Genomic DNA, 24,602 nt, shown 5'->3' with positions numbered 1-24,602 from the left:
AGCATATACTGTGAGTTAAAAATGTTAAGTGCTTGGTTTCAGGGATCATTATGCTTAGATGTGGCTCTGCCACTAATGAAAGAGTGGGGAGGAAGGTCAAAACATCTGCAGCACTGTCAACCACAAAATGTTGCATCCTATGAGAGTCACAGTTATGCAATCACGTCGTCTTCCTTTCTCCTCCTGGTCGTTCAATTCAGAGCTGTAGAAACACAAAGTTTTTTTTCTTCTTTTATCCCAATATTTGAAAAAAATATCAGGCCTCATCTTGACCAATCTACATGGAGAAAAATGGGCAGGAAAAGGAGGAAAATTTAAGGGGGGAGGAAGTTTTGTTCTCAAAACAAGACACGTCATATCGGCCTCAGAGGCAATATTAACATTTGACATTAACAAAAACATCTAGTATTTCATATGCTTTGGCATACAAGTTCTATGAAAAATTCCTACCGATAAAAAAAAAGAAAAAACCCAACAAACTAAAAACCTTCAAAGCAGCAGCCAATGAAGAATTTCATTAAAACCTTCTCTGATCAATGCTTTAAACAGAAATTTTACAGAACTTTTTAGACAAATCTGTGTTAGTTTTTTTTTAATCTGCAGGTACTAGGGGTGTGATGTGAAAGCAAAGCCACAAGAGAGTAAATTAAAGAAGGGTTAATATAAACCTAATAATTCAGAAAAATCCACCTAAAAAAAACCCTCACAAAATTTTGGCAGAGAATTAATTCAGAGGACTTTGTTTGCTTTCTAAAACTGTCATTTGTTTTAATGGTTTGATTTTTCAACAGTCCCTACTCTCTTCAGTGTCCGATGAAACCTAACAACAACCTGGAACCAATTTTAACAGCATGCTTGTTCTTCAGCTACATATATAAACTCCTGGCCCAGAGACTGGTTTCAATTGCTCCTCTCCCAGCCACCTCCCTAAGGAAAATTAGGGACATACACTCACTGAAATCAAACTGGAACAACCAATGCTATTTGAGGTACAAACCACAGACTAGCTGGATAAGTACAGAAATAAAGTGATATTTTGTGAACATTGGGACGAATCTGGGGGGAAGAGAACAGGGAAGTTACATTTTGCGACGTGTTTTCAAGACAATCCCAAGCAAAGATCACTACCTCTATTCAACATTATTCCTCTGCCTTCATGACACGCTAATTATATGGTTCACCTCACTCAAGTAAAATCCGTCTTTAAGGTGTTCTGAATGTTAAGAACCACAGAGCTGGCTCTCTTTTACACTTATTTGCACCTGAAACTGGAACAAAAGCATCCTCATCTTCAGAAATAATACAACTACCTCAAAACTAAAAAGCAGAGTATGTCTTCATCTCTTTTAAAACATCTCTGAAAAACAACTCACATACTGTTCCTGGTGTTTGAAATATACGCTATATTACACACACAAGCAGCTATGTGAAATGTATAATATACTCAACGTGTTCTCAGGAACTCAGTAGGGTTCATTCTCAGGCATTCTTCTGTCTCCAGCACACACACATTTCTATTTTGATTGCAGTACGTTTATAATGGAAACGTTCCTTTGAATCTGTTCCTTTGAACTAGTTCTGCTCCAGTTAGTATTATTCGTTTTTTACAAAAGGGAATGAAATCTGTTATTGACCCAGTGGATGACAACTGTTCTCTCTAAATGCAAATGCACTTCTAAGATTCACACTACAGAACCTATGAGCATTTTTCCAAAGGTTTAAGTAACAATGAACATTGCAATTCCATGATTTAGCTGACACTTCTATTTCGAGGTTTTATTTGCCACTGTTTCTGCTTCCTGATCTGCCAGTTGTTTTCCCTAAAAATTCAGGCTCACTGCTTTGTGTCTCCTGTCTCCTCCTCCAATAGTTTTAATCAGTCCTCACACACCACTTTATCTCTCGCTCCTCCCAGTGAGGACTTGGAGAGAGGCAGATGAGCAAGACGATTCCGCAAAAGTCTGCTTGGTTATTTAAAGTGACCGATTACACAAACTCTTGCTTAAGCTTTTTTTTCTGACAAGCTTTCAGGATTCACACAAAGTAATAAAACCATGAGTAATAAAACAGACCAGGTGGCAGAGAACAGCGTGAGTGCTAGTGAAGGCACAGAAAGCATCAGGAGAATATGCAGAAGATGCATGTGCTTTGCTCAGAGATGAGATGGAAACAAAACTGAGTAAAGAAATTATTTTAGGAAGAATGACTGGAAAAGGAGGTCATAAAGCAGAGGATAAACCATGCTGATCATGGTCCTAAACAACTAGATTAGGAGTAAGCAAATCATAATTGATTAACCAGTTGCTAATTAGGTGGTATAGCAAAAGAGCAATGAATTATAGTCAATTAAGTGTAAAAATCAAATAAGCAATAAGTTAATTAACTATGCAGGGAATCGATGATTAATTAGTGAATAATTAATTATGTTGGAAATCAACAGAGCAATTAATTAGACAGCAATTAAATATGCAGAGAAAGAAAGGAACAGTAATCAAGTATGCAGGTAAACAAACAACAGGAATTTCAGCCAAAACCAATTTGGAACATTCCGTTCACTGAACATGCTTTGTGTTAATTCATTATCTTCAGTTTGCCCATATAAACTGTGCTAAGTGTACACTGAAATAAATAATACCAGTCATTTTCTTCTTAAATGGAAAAGTGGAAAATTAAGCTATAATGTAAGTGCAGCCATTTCAATTTTTTTTCCTAAATCTTCCAAAGATCTCAGCATATTTCTTAATTAGTCTTTTTTTTTTTTTCTTTATGCATGTATACAGCATGGGGAGATTAACAAATGGGTTACCAATAGCAAACTGCAGACTAAGCAGGTTCCCTTATTCCCAATCCCCTTCACAAAGGGTAAAACAGTACCTGTGCTGTTTTGCTTTAAAGTTGGAGTGGGAAGGACAGAAAGGGAGAGAAAGCACTTATCTCAGAAAAATCACTGAAATCAACAGTATTTAAGGGAATCAGGTAATATATTATTGCCACATATACTTTCAATCATTGTATGACAAAACCTACTCCAGAGTTAATCTTAACTAATCAAAACCTTTCATTTTGCATAAAAGGTAGGCTAGGGGTTGGGTATTGTTTTATTTTTAAATAACTATTATCATGAAACACAGAGGCAAGGAATCAAATGCCATAAATTATTCTAATATATCCGAAACTTTTCACCACTCTTTTCAATGTAGGCAATAGTTAAAACTTCTATAATAGCATTTGAAGTTCTGCAACTGTTAAAAGGAGCTAGAACTCTGTAGTTAAATACAAAAATAAAAATTCACTGGATATTTATGGGCCTGTGGAGTAACAAAGTCAATAGTACTCATACTTACGCACCTGGTCAACCTTCCTACAAGATAGAGCAATAAAGCTCAGAATATGAATATATGAATTTCAACTTATTTCCTTCTAAACTTACAACAGAGCTGAAACAAACCTTGCTGTCTCATCACCATCAAATCCTTAACAAGAAGAACTTTCTGCAATTAAAAATCTTATACATCATTCTTAGACTAGGACTTTATCTTGTTGGGTTTTTTTAATGACAATTAAGTATTTGTGATTGTATTACTATTAGTAATGCTGATAGAGTGAGGAAAAGAATAAAGTATGTTAAATCTAAAAGATTTCCTCCCATCTTCAGCATATGTAATGTAAACTTTATTTTCAGTTTAGTAACTCCTTTATCTCTCAAGTTATACAAGTGTTTGCTTCCAATTCTTCCCCCCCCCCCCACTTCCTATCATGCATTTTTAACCTTTCCCTTTCTCTCCCCTGCATCTCTTATGCCATGCTCTCTACCAGACTCTCTTCTCTCTCCCTGTTCCTTACTACATACTTTCAAGCTTTCAACATAACTACTCGTGTTAACTGGTACTTCTATTTCCAACCTTCCTTCTTGCAGCTACAAGAACTTTGTCTCTTTCTGTTGAGGCCTGGTTTGAATCCAACAGTACTTGTTCTTAGCTTAAAATCTTAATAGTAAACATAACTTCCAGGTTTCACAAGATTTAGACAGGTCAGATCTAAAGCTACCATAGTCTTCATTGGGCATATTATACTGTACAGCTACCAGACAATGTCTTACTGAATACTTCCAGAAGATTGAAGTATTCTTAACTCAGATTAAGTAAGAAACTGTATCTTTATTTCTAGGGTTAACACTCAGTTACACCATAGAGAAAACCACCACGTCTCTTCTCCAGCAATCTCAAGTCCAATAAAAAGCGGGCACAATTCTTCCTGTAAAGACACAATTTAAGCCACTGATTTGCCATTTTCTACCTCAGCAAAAGAGCTACAGGATCTACACGTACTTAGCCACAGATGTCCCTCACATGCTTGATCTCAAACTCCGTTTGCTTCTATCATCCTATCTACAAGCACATCAAGGTTTGCAAAGAAAGGCCCTGTGGCAGTGTTAGTTGCTTTACAGAACCTGCTAGAATTATTAGAAACAGAAACACATGCCTTCAGCTCAGAATCATGTCCTCAGGTCTATTCTCCTTCTCCCAGTTCCACAACACTGTCTCCTTCTCCATTGTCTGGCTGCATTTCCCATTTGCTGCAGGTCACTTCACTCCCTGCTCCAGTTCACTGGGCAGCTCGGCAAGAGCTAACAGGGAGCAGTGCAGCAGGGAGCACACAGCAGCCCAGGCACTCCATCACTTCACCTGATGTGCAGGTCCACAGGACTGCTTACTCTTCGCCACTCAGGTTTTCCAGCTTTGGAGTAAGTCACGCCATAGCACACAGCACTTGTTGCAAATTCAATTATTAGGTGAAAACTCTGGGGTTTTTTAACCTTCCCTCTTAAAAACAACTGTATGAAAGTGCTCCTGTTCTGCATCCAAGGGTACAGCCAGGAAACAGAAAGTAGTGAGCCAAGAATGAGATGAAAAACATCAACTTCTTAAACAACATTTTAGTCCCTTTTATCATTTATAACGGTATGTGGATAGCCTTCATTAAGGCTATGTGATCAAGGGTATTTTCAGTGCAAAGGAGGCCAATAAGTTAATGGGATAAATGATGAACAAGAATACACAGAGACACAAACCTGGCAGACAAGAGATAACAGACAATGCCAAGGACCAAAAGTCTCAAGTTACTAATTGATGGGACACCAAGAAATCACAGGCACAGCTTTGGAGAAGACCACTTGAACTTTGTAACTGGCAAGAAAAGGGAAACCACAGGAACAGGAAGATTTGGGATACTTTAGGAGTGTCTGTGGAACTGTGTGTATTTGGTTTACACGGCAAGGTTTTGGTAGCGGAGGGGAGGCTGCAGGGGTGGCTTCTGCGAGAAGACACCAGGAGCTGCCCCAGTGTCAGAGCAAGGCAATTCTAGCCGGCTCCAAGACGGACCCACCACTGCCCAAAGCTGAGGCCGTCAGTGACACTGGTAGTGTCTCTGTGATAACATATTTAGGAAAGGATAAAAAATGTTGCGCAGCAGATGGGAGAGAGGAGTGAGAATATGTGAGAGGAACAACTCTGCAGACACCAAGGGCAGTGAAGAGGGAGGAGGAGGTGCTCCAGGCGCCAGAGTAGAGATTCCCCTGCAGAGAAGACCATGGTGAAGCAGGCTGTCCCCTGCAGCCCATGGAGGTTGATGGTGGAGCAGATATCCACCTGCAGCCTGTGGAGATTAACAGTGAAGTAGATATCCACCTGCAGCCTGTGAAGGATCCCATGCCAGAGCAGGTGGATGTGCCCTGAAGGAAGCTGCAACACATGGAGAAGAGCCTATGCTGGAGCAGGCTTCTGGCAAGAGCCGTGGCCCATGGAGGGGAGCTCACACAGAAGCAGGTTTTCTGGCAGGACCTGTGGCCCCGTAGGGGACCCACGATGGAGCAGTCCGTTCCTGAAGGACTGTATGCTGCAGGAAGGACTCATTCTGGAGCAGCTCATGAAGGGCTGTCTCCCATGCAAGAGACCCCACACTGGAGCAGGGGGAAGAGCGTGAGGAGGAAGGAGCAGCAGAGACAATGTGTGATGAACTGATCATCAACCCCATTCACCACCCCTGCCTCCAGTCACTGGGATGGGACTGATGCAGCTACTGGGAAGACTGGAATGAGTAAAGGGCTCAGCAGGGCTGGGGGGCAAGAAGTGTCTGCATCTTCCCCAAACATGGTGTGTGGGTGTCGTATCAGATGGATAGAGGGGCCATGCTGCTACCTGGGGGATCTGTGAATGTACGTGCACTTGCTAATCCAGAGAGCGCTGTGCCTATGCCTTCAGTAGTGACTTTCAATCTCTACCAGCTCAAGAGGATTTTGCGCTCTCTACTTATATTTTATGTGAGTCCTGTACATAGGTGCTGTTGCAAGCAGTGCCTCCCATGTTGGCGTCTCGTGTGTGTGGTGTGTGCTTGAGGACCAATGCAAAACAAATCCTACAGCCCCACCTAAATATATCTCAGCACTAGACTGTATTCAGAGATAACTTGCCTAAAATCTAGCACTAATTTCAAAATATTCCCAAAATACTTATTCTTATAAAAACTCTCAATATCTAACACTTTAACAAAGTCTACAACTAGCTAACACAATGTTACAATACAATCAGAAACAAATTGTAGTGTTATCTCCCAGCAAAGCATAGCACTGCATTGCCATCCAACAAGCTTGTATCTTTTTTTTATGTTACTTCAGTACCTGACTTCCTCACTGTCTTGCCACTGCTTTGCCCCTGCACTTTATCTTGAAATCTGCAATTATTAGATCACATCTCTATTAACTACTACTATTCAGTGGAGTTAAATTTTCCATTATAATACCAACAATGTAATAATACATTACCATGAGAATTACTTAGAAATTACAAGGGTTTCTGTTCAAATCTCAAATGCAATAAAAAGTGGGCACAATTCTTCAAAAAAAAAAAAATATTGCTTTTATTAAAGAACTCTTCATACACAAATCCTGAGCATGTAAGATACTGAAGTGTCTAAGAACAATAAAGAAGACTTTTCTTTGACAGCTTCTTTAGGTAGAAGTATGGAAATCATGAGATAACAGTTAATTTAAGTGCAACGTGTAAAAAAGCCAGTCATTTGTGTTTAATACAAGCAACATTATTTCTCAAGAAAAAAAATGGTTTGAACTGAACATGAAAGAATTGGTACCTACAGTACAATGAATTATGATATACTATACTGATGTCAAATACATTAAAAACATTTTTCTTAGACATCAGACCTTATTCCTCTGTATGTGTCAGAGATTTTTTTTCATTTTCAATGCTATTTCACATAGATGAAATTTTCAAAAACATGTTATAATGTATCTCTGATTTTTATTGCTTCACTGGAAGGATACTTTTTGTTGTTGGGTTTTTTACTTAAAATCTGCTTTAATTTGTTTTAAAAAGAAATCAAGATACTTTAAAAATACTGTGAAATGTATGATTATGTGTTTTTAATACTTTCAAGTAATCAGTACTATTTCATAATTTGAGTAAAATGTAAATAACTGTCAGCTGCATTTTTCTATCTTACAAAAAAGGATCTTTAAATGAATGTAAGTTTCGATTACATACACGTTAACCTCAGAAGGCTGTATTTAGGCATAGATTTATTTCCCAGACCTTTTCCTCTACCTTACAACATTTTAGTTATCATTTTAATAAAGATGCTGGTATAAACAAATTTTATTTCCCTTCATTTGATAAAGTAAAAAAAAATAAGAAAAAAATCAATACTTGTTTCCTGCTATTTTCTCTATTTTGATTCATCAAGAAATTAATATGCAGGGTTATGGCATATCTCCAAATCAAAAGCATCATCCTCAGTAAGCATTAAAAAAAAGTAAATAAAACCTGCCACTATTTGCTACCATTATAATGAACAGCAGCACCACAGAAATCCCATGTTCCAAACTAACAAATTCACTGTACTAAAAGCAGCAGACCAGAGAGAATAGAAAGTTATTTTAAGGCTTCCTTCATCTCAACTTGAACTATTCTGAATAGTTAGCAACTATTTTTTGTTTAATTCACCAGCACAGGATGACTACTGAGACAAAACCTGCAATACAGAATACATTCAATCGAGGAAAAGGAGCACCTCACCATGCCTGTTCACACTTTTAGCTGCTAACTAAAATCAGGACAATTTAATTATCATTAGTTAAATGCCACAAACATTTTTTATTTTAACATTAAGTAAGTTATGGCAACATTGATATAGGATGCATTCCTGCAAAAACTAAAAGATTATACTAAAATCAATACCCCTTAATATGGTTTTATGGAAAACCTAATCATACACATTCAATATTTTTTCTAACAAGCCCACAAGTTTTGTTTACAAGGTCATCTATATCTATAGAGGCTCTCAGACATTACAGAGAGGTACACAGTATATAAGACTAAATTACAGTGAAGTTTGTGAATGTTTCTGATTAAGAAATAAACTGCACTTAAAAATCTATACAATACAAATATACTAGGACAGAGAAAATAAAAGCAGGAAAAAAAAAGCACTAGTTAAGGTGCTTGGGACATGAATGCATGACAGTGCTGTTGTGAGCAGAACTAGGTTGATAGTTTCATACATACCTAAGGGACACTACAACTTGAGACAAAACATAAAGGAGCAATGGGCCTCATTCAACCCAAAATTTAAGAGATTATGAAAAAGTTTATAAATGAAAGACTGAAGGGTAGGTGACAAGTGCAAAAGATTGGAGAGATGAAGGTGATTCACCTTGCAGTGGTAAATCACAAAGACTATATTCAAATGAAGATGACACAGAAGTTAGTAACATTTTTACAGGAAACAACAACAGCTGAAACAAATTGTTGAGTTTGTTTTCCATTTCTTTGTAGTTGCTTTTAAAAAGATAAATCTACATATTACTACAATAATGCAAGAAGCCTAATAGGGTGGCAAAATCAGAACGCCTAGCTGTAGACAAGGATTACTGACAGACATGCATTCCAACAAGTTTCTGAAAAATATCGTTGTAAAGCCAGTGGGATACTACCACCTCAAAACATTGAGGACAGAAAGTAGGATGTATTGTTCGTGAAGCAATGCCATCTGTTAGAAGCAGCTTAGGGTCAAACCTGATTAACAGGCATTTTTAGCAAATAACAGAATCCCTGAGGTCTGAAATACTCCCATTGCACAGAAAAACACGGTGTTACAACTACATTAGCAACAGTCTGACCACAATGGAAAGACTGTGACACACACTGAAGGGGATAAAAGAGGTTACAAAGACAGACACAATATACCCCAGGCTTCAATTACCCTTATGCAGATTGGTTAAGTGTCAGGTCAGGACGCGATGCCAACATTAAATGTTCAGACATCATTAATGACTGCTTTACCCAGCAAGCAGTCAGGGAAACTACATGAGGAGAAACAGTTTTTTACTTTATCAGAAGTAAAACACAGGACCGCATTCAAAGTGACACACTCTGTCACTGTGATTAAAGAAGCACTCAAAAATCCTTTTAAAGAGTGATAGAGCCAAATGTTTGTGTTCAACAATATGAACTATATAAAGATTAAAAGCATCTTTACAAAACAAAAACAAACCACAAAAAGGACTAAAAAGGTTTCAAGAAGAGTTAAATCCTTGAAAGCAGCATGAAGACTATTTAAAAGCATCATATTTCATGCTAATCATCAAAGATTTTTAAAAAGGGGAAGAAAAAAATCTGGCACAGCTAAATAGCAGTAAAAGGAAGATTTAGTGGAAGAAAACATCTTTATAAAACTTAGTTTAATAAAAAGAGGAAAAAAAGATTGGAAATTGTGACAAATTAAAAGTAAAACACAGCAAGGCAGGTTAATAAGGATAATTTCATCAACTTGAAAAATGAAAAGCAGAATGCAGCATTTTCTTGAAACACCTTAACAGTAACAGGCCTGCCTGAGAGTCTGTGTAGTAAAAAGTAATTTGTGTATGAAAAGACCCTTCAAAGAAGGTGAGCCCATAGCAAAACAACCTTTCCAGTTTGCTGAGCTCTGTAAGGGTTTGGAGAGGTTTTCTATGAAACATCTCTCAATTCCTGCAAACACTTTAAAGACAGCCTCAAAACAAAGCTAAGAACTGCACTACTGAAAACCAAAACCTTAGAGTTTATAGGCAGTCCTATAAAACAGATGGTCCTATAACATGTATACCTATAAAAACCAGAAAAAAAGACTACTGTTGCAAAAGTCCATACTGGGCTTACATCTTTGGATATTGTTCCTCTAACTTGAAAAATTAAAATAATAATAATTAAAAATTAATCCTTAACAGGTATAAAGATAAGGACAATCAATAACACAGCACAGTTTCATACAAGAAGCAGTTAAATAAATTAGAATTTTTCTGCCTGGGAAGGATGGAGCTGAGGGGTGGAGAAAAGGTAAAGAGTAAAATGAAGAACTGCAAAGTCATGTGTGTCATGGAGAAGATGACCAGCAAATGATCCCTCTGAAACTACTGTCTGCTCTTTTCAGTTGATCTCTCCCTGCACTGGAAGAAGCAGAGAACACAAAAGGAAGCAGTTCTTCATATAACTGTAAGATGGGAACACATCCACTTGGAGTTAAAATTCTTGAAGGGAAGTCCATCAAGAACTAGTAAGTGGAAAGACACTATTTGGGGCTCAGCAAGCTTGTAAGAAGGCTTGAGAGAGTATTCTGCACAAATATCGCTGTGTGCTTGCCCTGTTCTTACATTTGCTTATTTAGACATCTACCATGAGTCACTGGTAGAGACACGATGTGTCAGGCATGCCACAAAATTAAGATCTAGATTACTTATGCTTTCTTAGATTTCTTCTAAGTCACAGCAGCACCACACAACGTAGACTTTAAGACAGCTCAGTTACTATAGCATTCAAATACTATAATATTTCACCAACATAAGACAGTACCTCAGAAAATCTCCAAATATTTGACATAAAGACATCATTATCTCCAATACAAAGGTAGAAAAATGGACCGGTAATGGGCTAGAGTTCTGCTTTTGGGGAGATCAATTGTAGACGGTTAACCTGAGTCACTGGAAGACTAAGTATCCAGGTTACATTGACTTGCTTCAGAGTTGTCTCAGATATTACCAGAAACCAGAGCCTGCCTCATGCTACAAGATGAAACAGCTGCCCCGACAGGAAAAGGGCACAAGGCTCTTATCTCTGTTCTTTGTCTGAAGCATGTCCTCACACTCTCACCATAACCAAGCCTACTGTATTTAACCAGTCTGTTACTAGATTTGTCAAAAGCAACTTGAGTTTAAAACTACTGAAATTTAGCTAATGAAAGCAATAAAAGCATATATGTTTGTTTTGTTTTTCTTTTACATACATAAGCTTTACAAACGTTCCTGGAAAAAGTTAAATAAAGTTCTTCAAAAGAAGACTGTGTTTACCTACGCTTATCTGGGCTAGAATATACAAAATTCAGAACTGGATTAAAAAGGATGTTCTAATAACTAGGAAAAAATAATTTATCTGCAGCAGTTTAGAATAATCAGTTTATTAAACACATAAACAAAGTATCTTTCCATCATAAAAAAGTGCCTTAATATATACACTTACAGTAAGACTTAGGGGTTTTTTAATGTTCTAAGATCGCCCTCATGTGAGCAAATGCAACACTGCAGAAGTTACCACCATCAGAGAGTACCGTGCCGTAAGCCACACAACCAGAGATACCAAAAACACTTGAAATCTCTCAAAGAATAAGCAAGAACTACGTGATCGGCCATCGGCATGAGGATGCCCTGGTTGAAATGCTCTGAACCTGATTTTTTGGAAGCACACTTAACACAAATGCATTTGTAGTCAGAAACAGTTCTGCAGTTGGAACATCAAACATACTGGACGCTCGTGACAGTTCTGGGTTCAACTACCCTCAGAACACTTTTCATTATTAAGACAAATGTGCTTGGATAAATATGGATTTATTAGCAGCAACAGTAGTACTTGTCATAAGGGAATTAATTCCCAATATAAAATTGGATCAAAAAATATAAAGTAGTCCTGGAATACTTTTACAATAGTACTTAAATAACACAGCACCTGTTAGATTCTGCTATTTAGATACAAGTTTTCTCCTGATAGTGCTGTTCTCTTTGGCATAAAATCCTGTTTGAGTTGTAAACTAATTGCCTGTAAATGCTCCACAGGGCAGCTAGAAATAACGCAGGATTCTAAATATTAAAATGTCATCTCAGGGAATGACAACTGAAAGCCAAATTTGAGTATATATGTTAATTAACTAGCACTAAATTATTGCAACACCACTTCACAAACTTGTACTGCAACAAACACACAGGATTGTGAAATGCAGAAAGCACGTACAGAGTATTACTATGACTATCACGTCTGTGTAATTTTACTTACACGTGTAATCCCCATGAAAGTCAAACCAATATAAGGCACATAAAGGACTGGGATGACAATGCAGTAGAAGCATCTAACTTTAACTTGTCTCCCTTCCACAGCTGAACTCTTAGCCTCTTGAACTAAAACTATTTACACAAGCTGTCGAAGGAAAGCACAGCTGTTTTCAATCCAGATGTGCATTAGCTGAGTACAAACAGTAGGCAGCCCGGCAGCTGCTCTTTTCCAGGTGTTCCCCGATATGCTCCCGAACAGGAGCGACTGGACACGCAGCCTGGGCTCCTCGGGGCTCCCGAGCTAAGGCTGCCCCAGCCTTCCGGCGCCCTCCCCAGCACCACTCGGAGCCCCCCCGTGACCACGGAGGGACCTGCGCGGCCCGGTGGGCCTGGGCCACCCCCTCCGCAGCAGACCGCGCTGGGGCAGCCCCGGCGCCACCCCACACGCACGCGGCAGCCCGCGGCCCTCCCTCGCCCCGCCGTGGGGCGCACCCCGGCCTAGGCCCTGGTCTCTCGGCTGAAGCAGCTCCGCAGCTCCCCAGGGCGGCTGGCAGCCGCTGCCCCCCTCCCCCCCGTCCACACACTTTGCCCCCAGCGAAGGCCGATAACGGATAGGGTGGGGGCGGAGGAGAGGGGAGCAGCTATCTGCTGGCCTGTGAAGGAACTACTTCGCATGCGGATGGAGCACGACGACAGACGCTCGTCGGAACTACTTTCTCCCCCCTCCCCGTCAGCGCCTGCCCTGCTCTAAGGGGATCCGTGCGCGCTCCCCCGCCCTCCCCGGCCCGCCGCTTGCGGCCCCGCGCCGCCCCGCTCACCTGCAGCCGCAGCCTCCATGACCGCGGCGGGGAAGGGGCGGGGGGGCAGCGGGGGAGCTGACCGAAAGCCAAGCGGCGCGGCCTGGTTTAAAAAGAAAAAAGGGGGCGGGGGGGAAGGGAAAAACAAAAATCACTTTCGCGCCAGCGGGGCGAGCCGAGGCCTCGCGGGCCTCCCCCCTTGGTAAAAAAAAAAAATACTATTTTAATCGTTGGGGCGGTAGGGGCGAGACTAGCCGGGCAGCGGGTTATGGCGAATCTGCCGCGTCCGACACGGCGGCTTCTTCCTCAGCGACGTCGCGCAGAGAGCGCGAGGGCAGGGAGGGGGAGAGGGCGGGGCGCGAGGGCAGGGAGGGAGCGCACGCACCGCCCAACGGCTGAGCAGCGGCGCATGCGCATTTGCCGTGGCTCGTCCTGTCGTCAGAAGAGCGTTCGCGCTCCTTGGTGTCTTCGGTTGGGCTGCTGGCGCTTTCTGCGGCCTGTTACGGGCTGGGGCCTGGCGGGACAGTGCTCAGGTACACGGGGAGAAGGGAATACTCCTCCGGTCGCTGTCCCAGCCGCGGCTGACCTCCGCTCTGCCTGCTGCGGTGAAGTCTCCGTGCCCCTCTCCGCGGCGCGGGCCGGGAGCAGCCTCATCCCTGCCGCAGGACCGTGAGGAAGATGGGGCTTGCACAGTTCGTACACAAGCCTTCGATAGGAAGCCGGTTTAATTTACCACCGATGATGACAAACGTGGGTCTTAATGAACCTAGTACATTGCATATTTAATACAAGATCATTGGACAAGTTTGGAGGAAAAGACAATTCCCACCATATTAACAAGTCCATAAACAAATACTTGTGTAGTTCAGGTGGATATTTAGCCTATTGCCTTAAACCAGGATTGTTTTACAAGTTTATTTTTATCTGCGTGCACTTGAGAAGTTTTACATTTGCCTGAATGAGCCATATGTGTATCAACAGTCACCCTAATTTTTTGATGAATTTAGATATTATTTCTTTAGGGGTTGGTTTGTTGGGTTTTTTTTTCTTAATAGGAGCTTGAAGACAGGTACTTCCATGCTGTAGCACAACTAGTGCAGCTGGAATACTCACAAACACCCACTTCTGCCTCATGTTTTTCTGATTTGTTGCTTTTCTATTTGTTTCTACACTAACAACCACGAGTTTTATCACTGTCACTCTTAAATCATCATAAATGCTCTATGTATTAAATATTAATGAATTTAGTGTTGAATTCCATAACGCCTGCTATTATAGTTAATTTCAGTACAAATGACTGTGTAGGAATCTCATTATCCTTCCTAAACATAAACAGTTTTGTACTATTATTTTTTGGTCATACTGCAGATGTACTCAATTAAGTGTAAAGAGTAAAAACTGAAAACAAGAATTAATTTCAGTATTAATTACAGTAATAAACCTAAATAATTTCCTGTTGTAAGAGAAATAATGCATACATATTAACTGAGAAATAGCTTATAAAAATACTTTTTAAACATCACTGCTTGTTCCTCATTGTGACAAGTAGAATTCAGCCACAGGCAGAAGGCCACAAAACCTATTTATTTCTTAGTCCAACAAAACATTTTTTAACCTAAAAAAATCTATATGATGATCCACATCATAAATATTGACTGGAGAGCCCCAAACCCGATTCACCACAGCTCTGGGACTGAGCCGTCTCTGCCATCACTTGGGCGTTTTCTGACCATTTCTGCTGTATTCCCCTGTAACGTTACCAGTGCAGACTTGGTGATCATCCTGCAGCCTCTCTACTATGGCTCCAGCTCAAAAAGTGGTGAGGGGCTAATGTCAGCAATTTTCCTCTTTTTTTAATTTTCTTTTTTATTTTCTAGCCTTCTCTGCCAGATGCTAAAATAAGTAGAATCTTTAGCCTAACAGCCAGCCCCACGGTTTTTAGCCCATACTTTATTCTTGTAGGAGTCTTTTGGCCTGCACAGAAAAATCCATCACATTGATTGAAGCAAATGTCCTTAGATCAGATGTAAGACCAAGAATAAACCACAGCCCTGTAGCCATATTTAACCCACTGGGACCTATGGGAAGCCGCAGTCAAGGATCCAGTGGGGGTGGGAGTGCAGAGATTTGTAAGTAAAATGTTATGATCAGTACAATGGAAGTGTCAGTGTGTCAGCAGCAGAAGGAGCTGAAGAAGGCGATGTGCTCAGCAGGTCATTGATAGCATGGCCATCTACACGTAGCTCCTCAAGACACCCAGATCAGGAAAGCAGAGGGCAGACAGCACACAGAGAGGACACAAGGCAGTAAATCAGCAGTGTTGCCTAATGACTCACGGGGTGGGGCAAAATGAATGCACAAAAGGTGAAAATTACTGTCCACTCCTAAACAGCATGAAAGACACATCCAAACACCAAGCTTGCCACTTGAGGAACAAGCAGGAGATACGATGATGGGGACCAGAAAGACCGAGCGGATGAGGCCCTCTAGAGACAGGAGCAGCCTCATGTTCACAAGCCCTGGTCCTCATGGCGGAACTTCAATCACCTTAGCAGGGCAAAAGCAATCCAGGAGGTTCTGGGAATGCATTGATGATGACTTCCTTCGCCAAGTAGTAGAGGAGCCAATGAGGAGACATGCCGTGCTGGACCTTGTTCTTACCAACGAGGAAGGGCTGGTGGGGAATGTGAAGCTCAAGGGCAGCCATGGCTGCAGGGACCATGAAATGGTGGAGTTCAAGATCCTCAGGGCAGCGAGGAGTGCGGACAGCAAGCTCATGACTCTGGACTTCAGGAGGGCAGACTTTGGCCTCTTCAGGGACCTGCTTGATAGAGTACCATGGGATAAAGCCCTGGAAGGAAGAGGGGCCCAAGAAAGCTGGTTAGTGTTCAAGGATCACATCATCCAAGCTCAGGAGCGATGCATCCCAACCAAGAGGAAGTCAGGCAAAAGCGTCAGGAGGCCTGCATGGATGAACAAGGAGGTCCTGGACAAACTTCAACACAAAAAGCAAACCTACAGAGGGTGGAAGCAAGGGCAGGTAGCCCAGGAGGAATACAGAGAAATTGTCCAAGCAGCCAGGGATCAGGTTAGGAAAGCTAAAGCCCTGATAGTATTGAATCTGGCCAGGGAGGTCAAGGGCAACAAGAAAAGCTTCTATAGGTACATCAGTGATAAAAGAAGACTAGGGAAAATGTGGACCCTCTCTGGAACGAAACAGGAGGTCTGGTTACCCAGAATATGGAGAAGGCTGAGGTGCTCAATGACTTTTTTCCCCTCAGTCTTCACCAGCAAGTGCTCTAGCCACACCACCCAAGCCTCAGAAGGCAAAGGCAGGGACTGGGAGAATGAAGAACCACCCACTGTAAGAGAAGATCAGGTTCGAGAGCATCTAAGGATCCTGAAGGTGCGCACATCCATGGGACCTGATGAGATGCATCCACGGGTCCTGAGGGAACTGGCAGATGGAGCTGCTTAGCATCTCTCCATCATATTTGAGAAGCTGTGGCAATCCAGTGAAGTTCCCACTGACTACAAAACAGCAAACACAACCCCCATTTTTAAAGAGGGAGAAAAGGAAGACCTGGGGAACTACAGGCCGGTCAGTCCCACCTCTGTGCCTGGCAAGATCATGGAGCAGATCCTCCTGGAGACTATGCTCAGGCACATGGAAAATGAGGAGGAGATTGGTGACAGCCAACATGGCTTCACTAAGGGCAAATTGTGCCTGACCAATTTGGTGGCCTTCTATGATGGGGTGACAGCATTGGTGGATAAGGGAAGGGCAACTGATGTCATCTACCTGGAATTGTGCAAAGCATTTGACACTGTCCCACACGACATCCTTGTCTCTAAATTGGAGAGATATGGATTCGATGGATGGACCACTCAGTGAATAAGGAATTGGCTGTATGTTAGAACTCAAAGAGTTGCAGTCAACAGCTTGATGTCCAAATGGAGACCAGTGATGAATGGCATTCCTCAGGGGACAGTATTGGGACCAGTGCTGTTTAACACCTTTGTCAGCAACATGGACAGTGGGATCGAGTGCACCCTCAGCAAGTTTGCCAACGATACTAAGGTGTGTGGTGTGGTTGACATGCTGGAGGGAAGGGATGCCATCTAGAGGGGCATTAACAGCCTTGAACAATGGGCCCATGCAAACCACATGAAGTTCAACAATGCAAAGTACAAGGTCCTGCACATGGGTCGGGGCAATCCCAAGCACAACCACAGGCTGGGTGGAGAATGGATTGAGAGCAGCCCTGAAGAGGGGTATTGGGGGTATTGATTGATGAAAAGCTCAACGTGAGCTGGCAATTCATGCTTACAGCCCAGAAAGAATTTACATCAAAAGGAGCATGACCAGCAGGTTGAGGGAGGTAATTCTCCCTCTACTCTGCTCTCATGAGACCACACCTGGGGTACTGCATCCAGCTCTGGGCTCCCCAGTACAGAAAAGACATGGAGCTGTTGGAGCGAGTCCAGACAAGGGCCACAAAGCTGCTCAGAGGGCTGGAGCACCTCTCCTATGAGGTCAGGCTGGGAGAGTTGGGGTTGTTCAGCCTGAAGAAGAGAAGGCTCTGGGGAGACCTTATAGCAGCCTTCCAGTACCCGAAGGGGCCTCCAAGAAATCTGGAGAGGGACTGTTTACAAGGGCATGGAGTGATAGGACAAGGGGGAATGGCTTTAAACTAAAAGAGGGTAGATTTAGATTAGATGTAAGGAAGAAATTCTTCACTGTGAGGGTGGTGAGGCACTGGAACAGGTTGCCCAGAGAAGCTGTGGCTGCCCCCTCCCTGGAAGTGCTCAAGTTTAGGTTGGATGGGGCTTTGAGCAACCTGGTCTAGTGAAAGATGTCCCTGTCAGGGGGGCTGGAACTAGATGATCTTTAAGGTCCCTTCCAACCCAAACCATTCTATGATTCTATGACTGGGCTGTGTCCCTTGTTCTCCCATGTCACCACAGGTAATTCTGGCCAGACTATCTGAACAAACATCCTTGGTGCTTTTGACAGGGTGTGTGCAAGGAAGTGAAATCATTTACGTGTAAAATGAAGTCACCTCTCCTAGCTGGTGTCACATTCTGCTTTGTTACACTACTCACAGCATTCAACAGTCTTATATTGAGCTTTGCTACATTAGTTGCTACAGACACAGATGCGGAAGGACAGATAAAGGTTACTGCCAAGGAGGGCTGGGCCAGAGCCAGACTGTGTCTTGGGCCCCAGCATAAAGACTTTGACTGAGCAGCTGTACGCTGCCAATGTTCACCCCACCAATAGTCCTTTTGCTCAGAATAACTTGCATGTGCTAGCTCATACGGAAATGTGTTCTTTAGAATTTACTTCAGGGACCCAAATACAAGGCAGAAAGGAAGGAAGACCAGACCTTTCCAGAGGCTATGGTCACACTCCTCTGCCAATTTGTCTCCTCTGACCTGAATGACACAGCAATATCATAGCAGAGTCATGCATGGATATTCTGACCTGATCAAAAGCAACATTTAGGAATCTGTCTTCAGCTTGCTGCCTTGACTTGCTCTCTTCACCTTCTGGACTCCTACTTCCAGTGCCCCTTTCTGCCCCTCTTCCCATCCCTGCTCGCTGCTGTATCTATCAGCTTCTGGAGAATGTTTTCTACTAGGAGCAATAAAGATGAAAGCACACGCACACTCAGGCACTCAGCACCCATGAAAAGAAGGGATTGTGCTCTTTTTAGGACATGAGTAATATTCACCCTTACCTTGGCATGAGAAGAACATTCTGTGGTCCTTGAGTCACTGAGATTCGCTACAGCAAGTAGGGTGCATTCTCCTGCCAAGAAAAGTGCCTGTCCCAAATCTTTCACATACTTAGAACCGCTGGTTGTGCATCAATATGAGACATGGTTTGTTACTTTTTTACATACAGTTATGTCATACAGTTCTGCTTTGCACAGTCACAAGCCTGTGTAAGAGACCAAGTTAATAAAGGCTTGTTCTTTACCAAAGATGAAAAATCACAGCTGGAATCTCTGAGCTTTGGTGTCTCTGTCAGAGGTTGGGAGAGAAAGGCTGTCACTGCTGGGGAGCCTGGTCAGGTCGCAGAGCCAGATAAAAGCAAAGTCTTTGCAACTCTGAATCACAATTTCCACAGCTTAAAAACAATACCCTCAAGTTCTTCCAGAAATTCCACCATGTGCCATCATAGTAAAACCCACATAACTCATCACCAGCATGACTTCAGATGCACCACACACAACAGCAGATCTAGCTAACAGGATAACTAGCATCAATTGTAAGTGCCCTCTCAAAGCAGACAACAGAAGATGCCAAGATACAAAGGAGTTTCAGTGGTATCTTCTGAAAACAGAGGTGTAAGAGTGTTTATGAATCTTGAGTCAGGCTCCTCCAGGCAGTATGGTCTCAATACACTCATTCCTTCCCTCACCTCAGGAGGGAATCTGATCCTGGTCTCGTTACTCATCTCATTCTGTCCTAGTTTCCTTACTGACTAAACTCAAGGTCCACTCTACTTACGCATTCCCTGTCTCTACTGTCAGCCTCCACTCTCCATTGGACTTCTGCACTGGCCATATGGGACTGTTTAAAGGGTGAGCAGGTTCTGCTGGTCACTCCCTGGCTCTCCAGTCAACAAAGCAGCTTATGGACGGGAATCAGGAGTCTCGGTTGATGCGATATCTCTGCCAGTGCACTGTTGTGGTAGCGATCAGCACCTAATATAGTGAATGCTTATAACAACTTTGTTTTAACACCCTCTGGTCAGATCTGTTGTTATCTCAACTCTTCAGGCCCCACATTGGGCACCAAACAGGACTGTCATGGTTTAGCCCAAGCCGGTAACTGAGCACCACATGGCTGCTCACTCACTCATCCTTACCTCCTCCACAGTGGGATGGGGAGGAGAATTGGAAGAAAAAGGTAAAACTCAAGGATTGGGATAAGGACAGTTTTCTGGGACAGCAAAAGGAGAGGATAACAACAACAATACTTAGACTATACAAAATCCATCCAGGAGCCCTGCCACCCCTTGCTCGCTAGTCCCCTTTTTATATACTGAGCATGACATCATATGGTATGGAATACCCCTTTGGCTAGTTTAGGTCACCTGTCCTGGCTGTGTCCCTTCCCAGCTTCTTGTGAAAATTAACTCCATCCTAGCCAAAAACCAGGACACCCCACAAGCATTTTGTGAAAATAAAGGCATTTCTGTTGAAGCAGCAAATCAATACAAATGCCCCATAAGCACCCACAGCAATATTAATTAAGCCACAGGGAGGATGCAAAGCTCTATATAGGACACACACCAAGTGCTACTTAATTGCCTAAATGAAGCAGCAGTCCTGTGAGAGAAAACAATAAATTATGTGATCACAGTCCTAAGGATCTGCAACAACAAATACCAGCAAGAGGATAAAACCGGAAGCTAGCTCGTGGTCTTGACTTTGACACTTAATAAGCTTCCAATGCTTGACTTTCCAACATTACTGATTTTTATTATAATATTAGTATTTTTAAAATACAAAAAATCCTTTATCATTTTATGAAGTAGTATGCTTAAAGCATTCTAACAGAAGTGCAGAACTCAGAGATATGACAAACTAAATACTGTAAGAAATGTTCATATCGACTTTGTGAGCACTTGCTGTAGAACTGAAGAAACCAACCCAAACTGTCTGTTGGGGTTCTTTACTAACACCAGGAATGCTACAGTGCATAAGCACTTTACTGCATGTGAGTTTACTGTACTTGCTTGCAAACAGTTTTTTGGAAAGTACACAATTCTCACTGGAATCATAGTGTTGTTCCCCAATTTCCTATTTTTTAGAAGAGCAGTTTGACCAAAAAGCAGTTTTAGATAAACACGGTAGGTATATTCTTAATACAGATGAGATAACTGTACAAACTCATGGGAAGATTTTTTCCCACTTCTTTCATGTCAAAGGGCATTGCAGCATGGGGCAGTTGTGATCTGAATCAGATAATTCAGAAAGTCTTATGAACAGCACTACTTTTACACATTTTTTTGCCTTTTGATTAGCACATCAGGAACTACAATTCTTTTCTCTAGGCATCAGAAGTATTTTATTGGATGTTATTTAAAGAATAAAACATTGATATACTAAGCTGTTATCCTTTCATGTAGTTACAATATTTTGATTTAATACAACTGATCTTTGATAAAATTAGTATTAACACATCAGCTTGAAAGAATAAGTAGAGTATTTACTACTTGAAGCCCCCTTTGCATGTTCTCACTTTGAGATGCATCTTTATTACTGCTGAACTTAAAAAAAAAAGCCTTCCAGAATTTCTTACTTTTTTTTTTAATTGCTAGAGCAAAAGCATCCTCCAACACTGAACATTTGGAACCAAAAATACAAATGTTTGCAAAGGTATTTCCCAGCTTGCCAGAAGTACCATACCATGAATTTTAACATTTTGCATTCCTCACATGTCACTGCAATTCATATTTCTAGACTTCCCTTGGGTCATTTTGAGGACTGCTGTGGTTTAATCCCAGTGGGTAACTGCTCACTCACCTCTCCCCTCCAAGAGGATGGGCAGGAGAATGGAAAAAAAAAACCCAAAACACACCCTCGTGGGTTGGGATATAGATAGTTTAATAGGATAACAAAGGAAGATAATAATAATAATAACAACAATAGTGATAAATAATAAATAATAATATATAAAACAAGTGATGCACAAATGCAATTGCTCACCACATGCGAAAGGAAAAAACAACCCGATGCCCAGTCTGTTTCTGAGCAGCGATCCCGCCTCCCGGCTAGCTCCCCAGTTATACCCGGAGCATGACGTTCCATGGCAGGGAATATCCCTTGGGCCAGCCTGGGTCAGCTGTCCTGGCTCTGCTCTCCCAGCTCCTTGTGCACCTGGCAGGGTGTGGGAAGCTGAAAAGTCCTTGACTTCGTGTAGACACTACAGCTACCTCACAACAACTGAAACCATCAGTGTGTTATCAACATTATTCTCATCCTAAATCCAAAACACAGCACTATACCAGCTACTAAAAAGAAAATTAACTCTATCTCAGCTGAAACCAGGATGGGACATAATATTCATTACAGACTACAAAGATTTAGGCAGAGCTTGGCCCGTGCAGTTACACTGTGACATCTGTTTGAGCAGCTACAGTGGGCTGTGAACCTCATCAGCCTGCAAACAGCCTAACAACCAGTGGCACTGCCACTGAAGCAAGCTTTCAGACTCCACCTTCAAAACACACTCTAGATTAATGCCCAGTTTACAGTCCTGAAATTGGACATGCCAGTTCCTCAATCGCTAGTCTAGCCATGTAAGATATGGACACTTAATTCCAGGCTTAACTTCTTCCCCGCAGGGTGTTATAATTTCCTGGTGACGAAACAGTTCGATGCTCTTCCCACTCTTTATTTCCCCATGAGCTGTTCAGTCCTCCTTGCCAGTAAGTTTATTGCCATCTAACTATACCTATTAAACTCTGCGCAGCCAAGTGCTCTATATTCAATTTGCAAAACGATCGAGATACAAAACTTGTTTAAACAAGAGTTCTTTGTAACCTGGATTAGGTCTCTCAACCAGCCCAGAGAGAATTGCACTGAAACAACTGAGCAGACAGGAGAGAGTGGGAATGGGAGTTGTTTCACCATCCATTGATCCACAACATCTCTTCTTTAATTCTAGTCAATTAAACAGGTTTTAAACCAATCAGTACAATAATCAGCTTTCATTTTATGCTGTAGAGACTGAGTCCATCACCTTCACCTCCAACTCGGAGACCTGGGAAAACATGTATTACCATGTAGGGAAAATATTTCATTTTTTTTTTAATTAAAAGCACCATTGTTTAATGAGAGCAAAGATTAAAGTTTGTTAAGTAATTAAGTAGTTCTTCCTGGGTTTTGTAAACTCTTTTTCCACTCAGGGAAAACTCCAGCCATCTTTACAGCTGTGGAGGTATTTAACAGTGTCCACTTAAGATAGATTCTGGGAGAGGACATAAGGAGAGTATTCTCATAGTATTTTAAGTATATATTTTAGGGTACACAAAGTATATAATTTAAGGTTTTTTTAAATCAGAATGAAAACATGGATTCCTCCAAAGAGAAGCTCAAAGCACTGCATTAAACAAAAATATTAGGTGTTTAAAGTGAATTTACCTTCGCCTTCTTGTGAATAATACTGCCCTTTACCCCTATTCCGTCAGTTTGATCATCTGTGTGGCAAAAGTCAGTCCGCCACGACAGAGGCTTAAGAGGAACTTTGAAAGCTATTCAGCCCCTATTTTTTACCTCACTTTTATCTTCCCATTTATTTCAAAGGGAAAACAACTCAAGCTGATGCTGTGCACTTTTGGAAGTCCTACTTGAAAATGCAAAGGAGATGAATACTCAGAAATTACAGGAGGTTGTTTTGCGACTAGTTTTATGCTTAAGAAGAGTTGTTATTGCTTTACTGTAAATGCTTCATTCCCCCCCCCCCCCCCCCCCCCAGTATCTGTCTGGAGTAACTGTATCTGCTTGTTATTTTTATCTGCTATGTTTAATGTGGAGTTCTGTGTTTAGGACTGCATAACTGCTGTTTTCTTGTTACAGAACATTAACTTTATGCTTCCAGTAACAACTTTGTAATGAAAATGCTAATAAAAAAGGGGCAGTGCAAACTGCACATTTACAAATCTCTCCAGAGCTTAGTAGGAGGCTTATCATAATTCTTGCCATCTCAGGATTGTATAGTCTACTGATACTGATTACACTGCACAGTTAATTTAAAAATTATCTCATGCAGGCCTGAAAGGCAACAATTATAAATAACTTCAGAAAAATATATATACATACAGAAAATGCTTCCAATAAACAGATTCTAGTTTTCTCAGTGTAGCAATATAATCACTGCGGGACTTAGAAATACCCCGTATTAATCACATTTCTGCTTGCAGGTTTATACTGTTTAATCCTATTACAAGCATACAGCACGTTTTTCCTTTGCTAGGTGATGTCAGACTATCTGGAGACAGCAGCACAGCTGGAATGCTCTGCAGATTTAAATAGTGGTTTTCCTTGTTCTTTTAAGGACTTTTTGATGGTGGGTTGCTTTCTTACAGAGGCTCCTATGAGACAAAAAATTATATTAAAAGAATGAAAGTTAAGAAGAAACGTTACTGTGCGCTGTTCCTTCAGTCTAGTACACAATGAACACCACGCAACTGGACCGATGTAGAAATGTGTGAGAAAGCAAACTTTGCCAGAAGCTTTTCAAAATGTAGCACTGTCAAAATAGAAGATTTTTTATATTTGTGATGATGTGTAGAAAAAAAAAATAGAGTGCAACATCCGAACAGCACCCTGGCTTCATTCTCTTCACCTGCAATTCAGGGAAAGAGGAAATACATGTATGTACCAAATAGAAAAAGTAAATTCATAGTACGACTCGCA

General features: G+C 41.5%; 1 protein-coding gene across 5 annotated transcripts in view; it reads right to left on the bottom strand.

Annotated features, from left to right (window-relative positions):
* Positions 1-13,473, bottom strand: part of ZFAT (zinc finger and AT-hook domain containing) — a 105,888-nt gene extending 92,415 nt beyond the window's left edge. For 3 of the 5 annotated variants that reach the window (XM_054814712.1, XM_054814713.1, XM_054814711.1), the window contains exon 1: positions 13,186-13,473. Coding sequence is in view for 3 of the 5 variants with exons in the window: in XM_054814711.1 (XP_054670686.1) it covers positions 13,186-13,204 (19 nt within the window). In the remaining 2 variants the exon portion in view is untranslated. Of the gene's footprint in view, positions 1-1,449; positions 13,072-13,185 lie in introns of those variants that run through there. The other 2 variants (XM_054814710.1, XM_054814709.1) reach the window with 2 other exon arrangements.
* Positions 13,474-24,602: the final 11,129 nt, after the last annotated feature.

This window comes from Grus americana, chromosome 2 (assembly GCF_028858705.1).
Source record: "Grus americana isolate bGruAme1 chromosome 2, bGruAme1.mat, whole genome shotgun sequence".
NCBI classification, from domain to species: domain Eukaryota; kingdom Metazoa; phylum Chordata; class Aves; order Gruiformes; family Gruidae; genus Grus; species Grus americana.
Note: the sequence above shows the minus strand (reverse complement) of the source record. Positions and strands in the feature narration are given on the sequence as shown.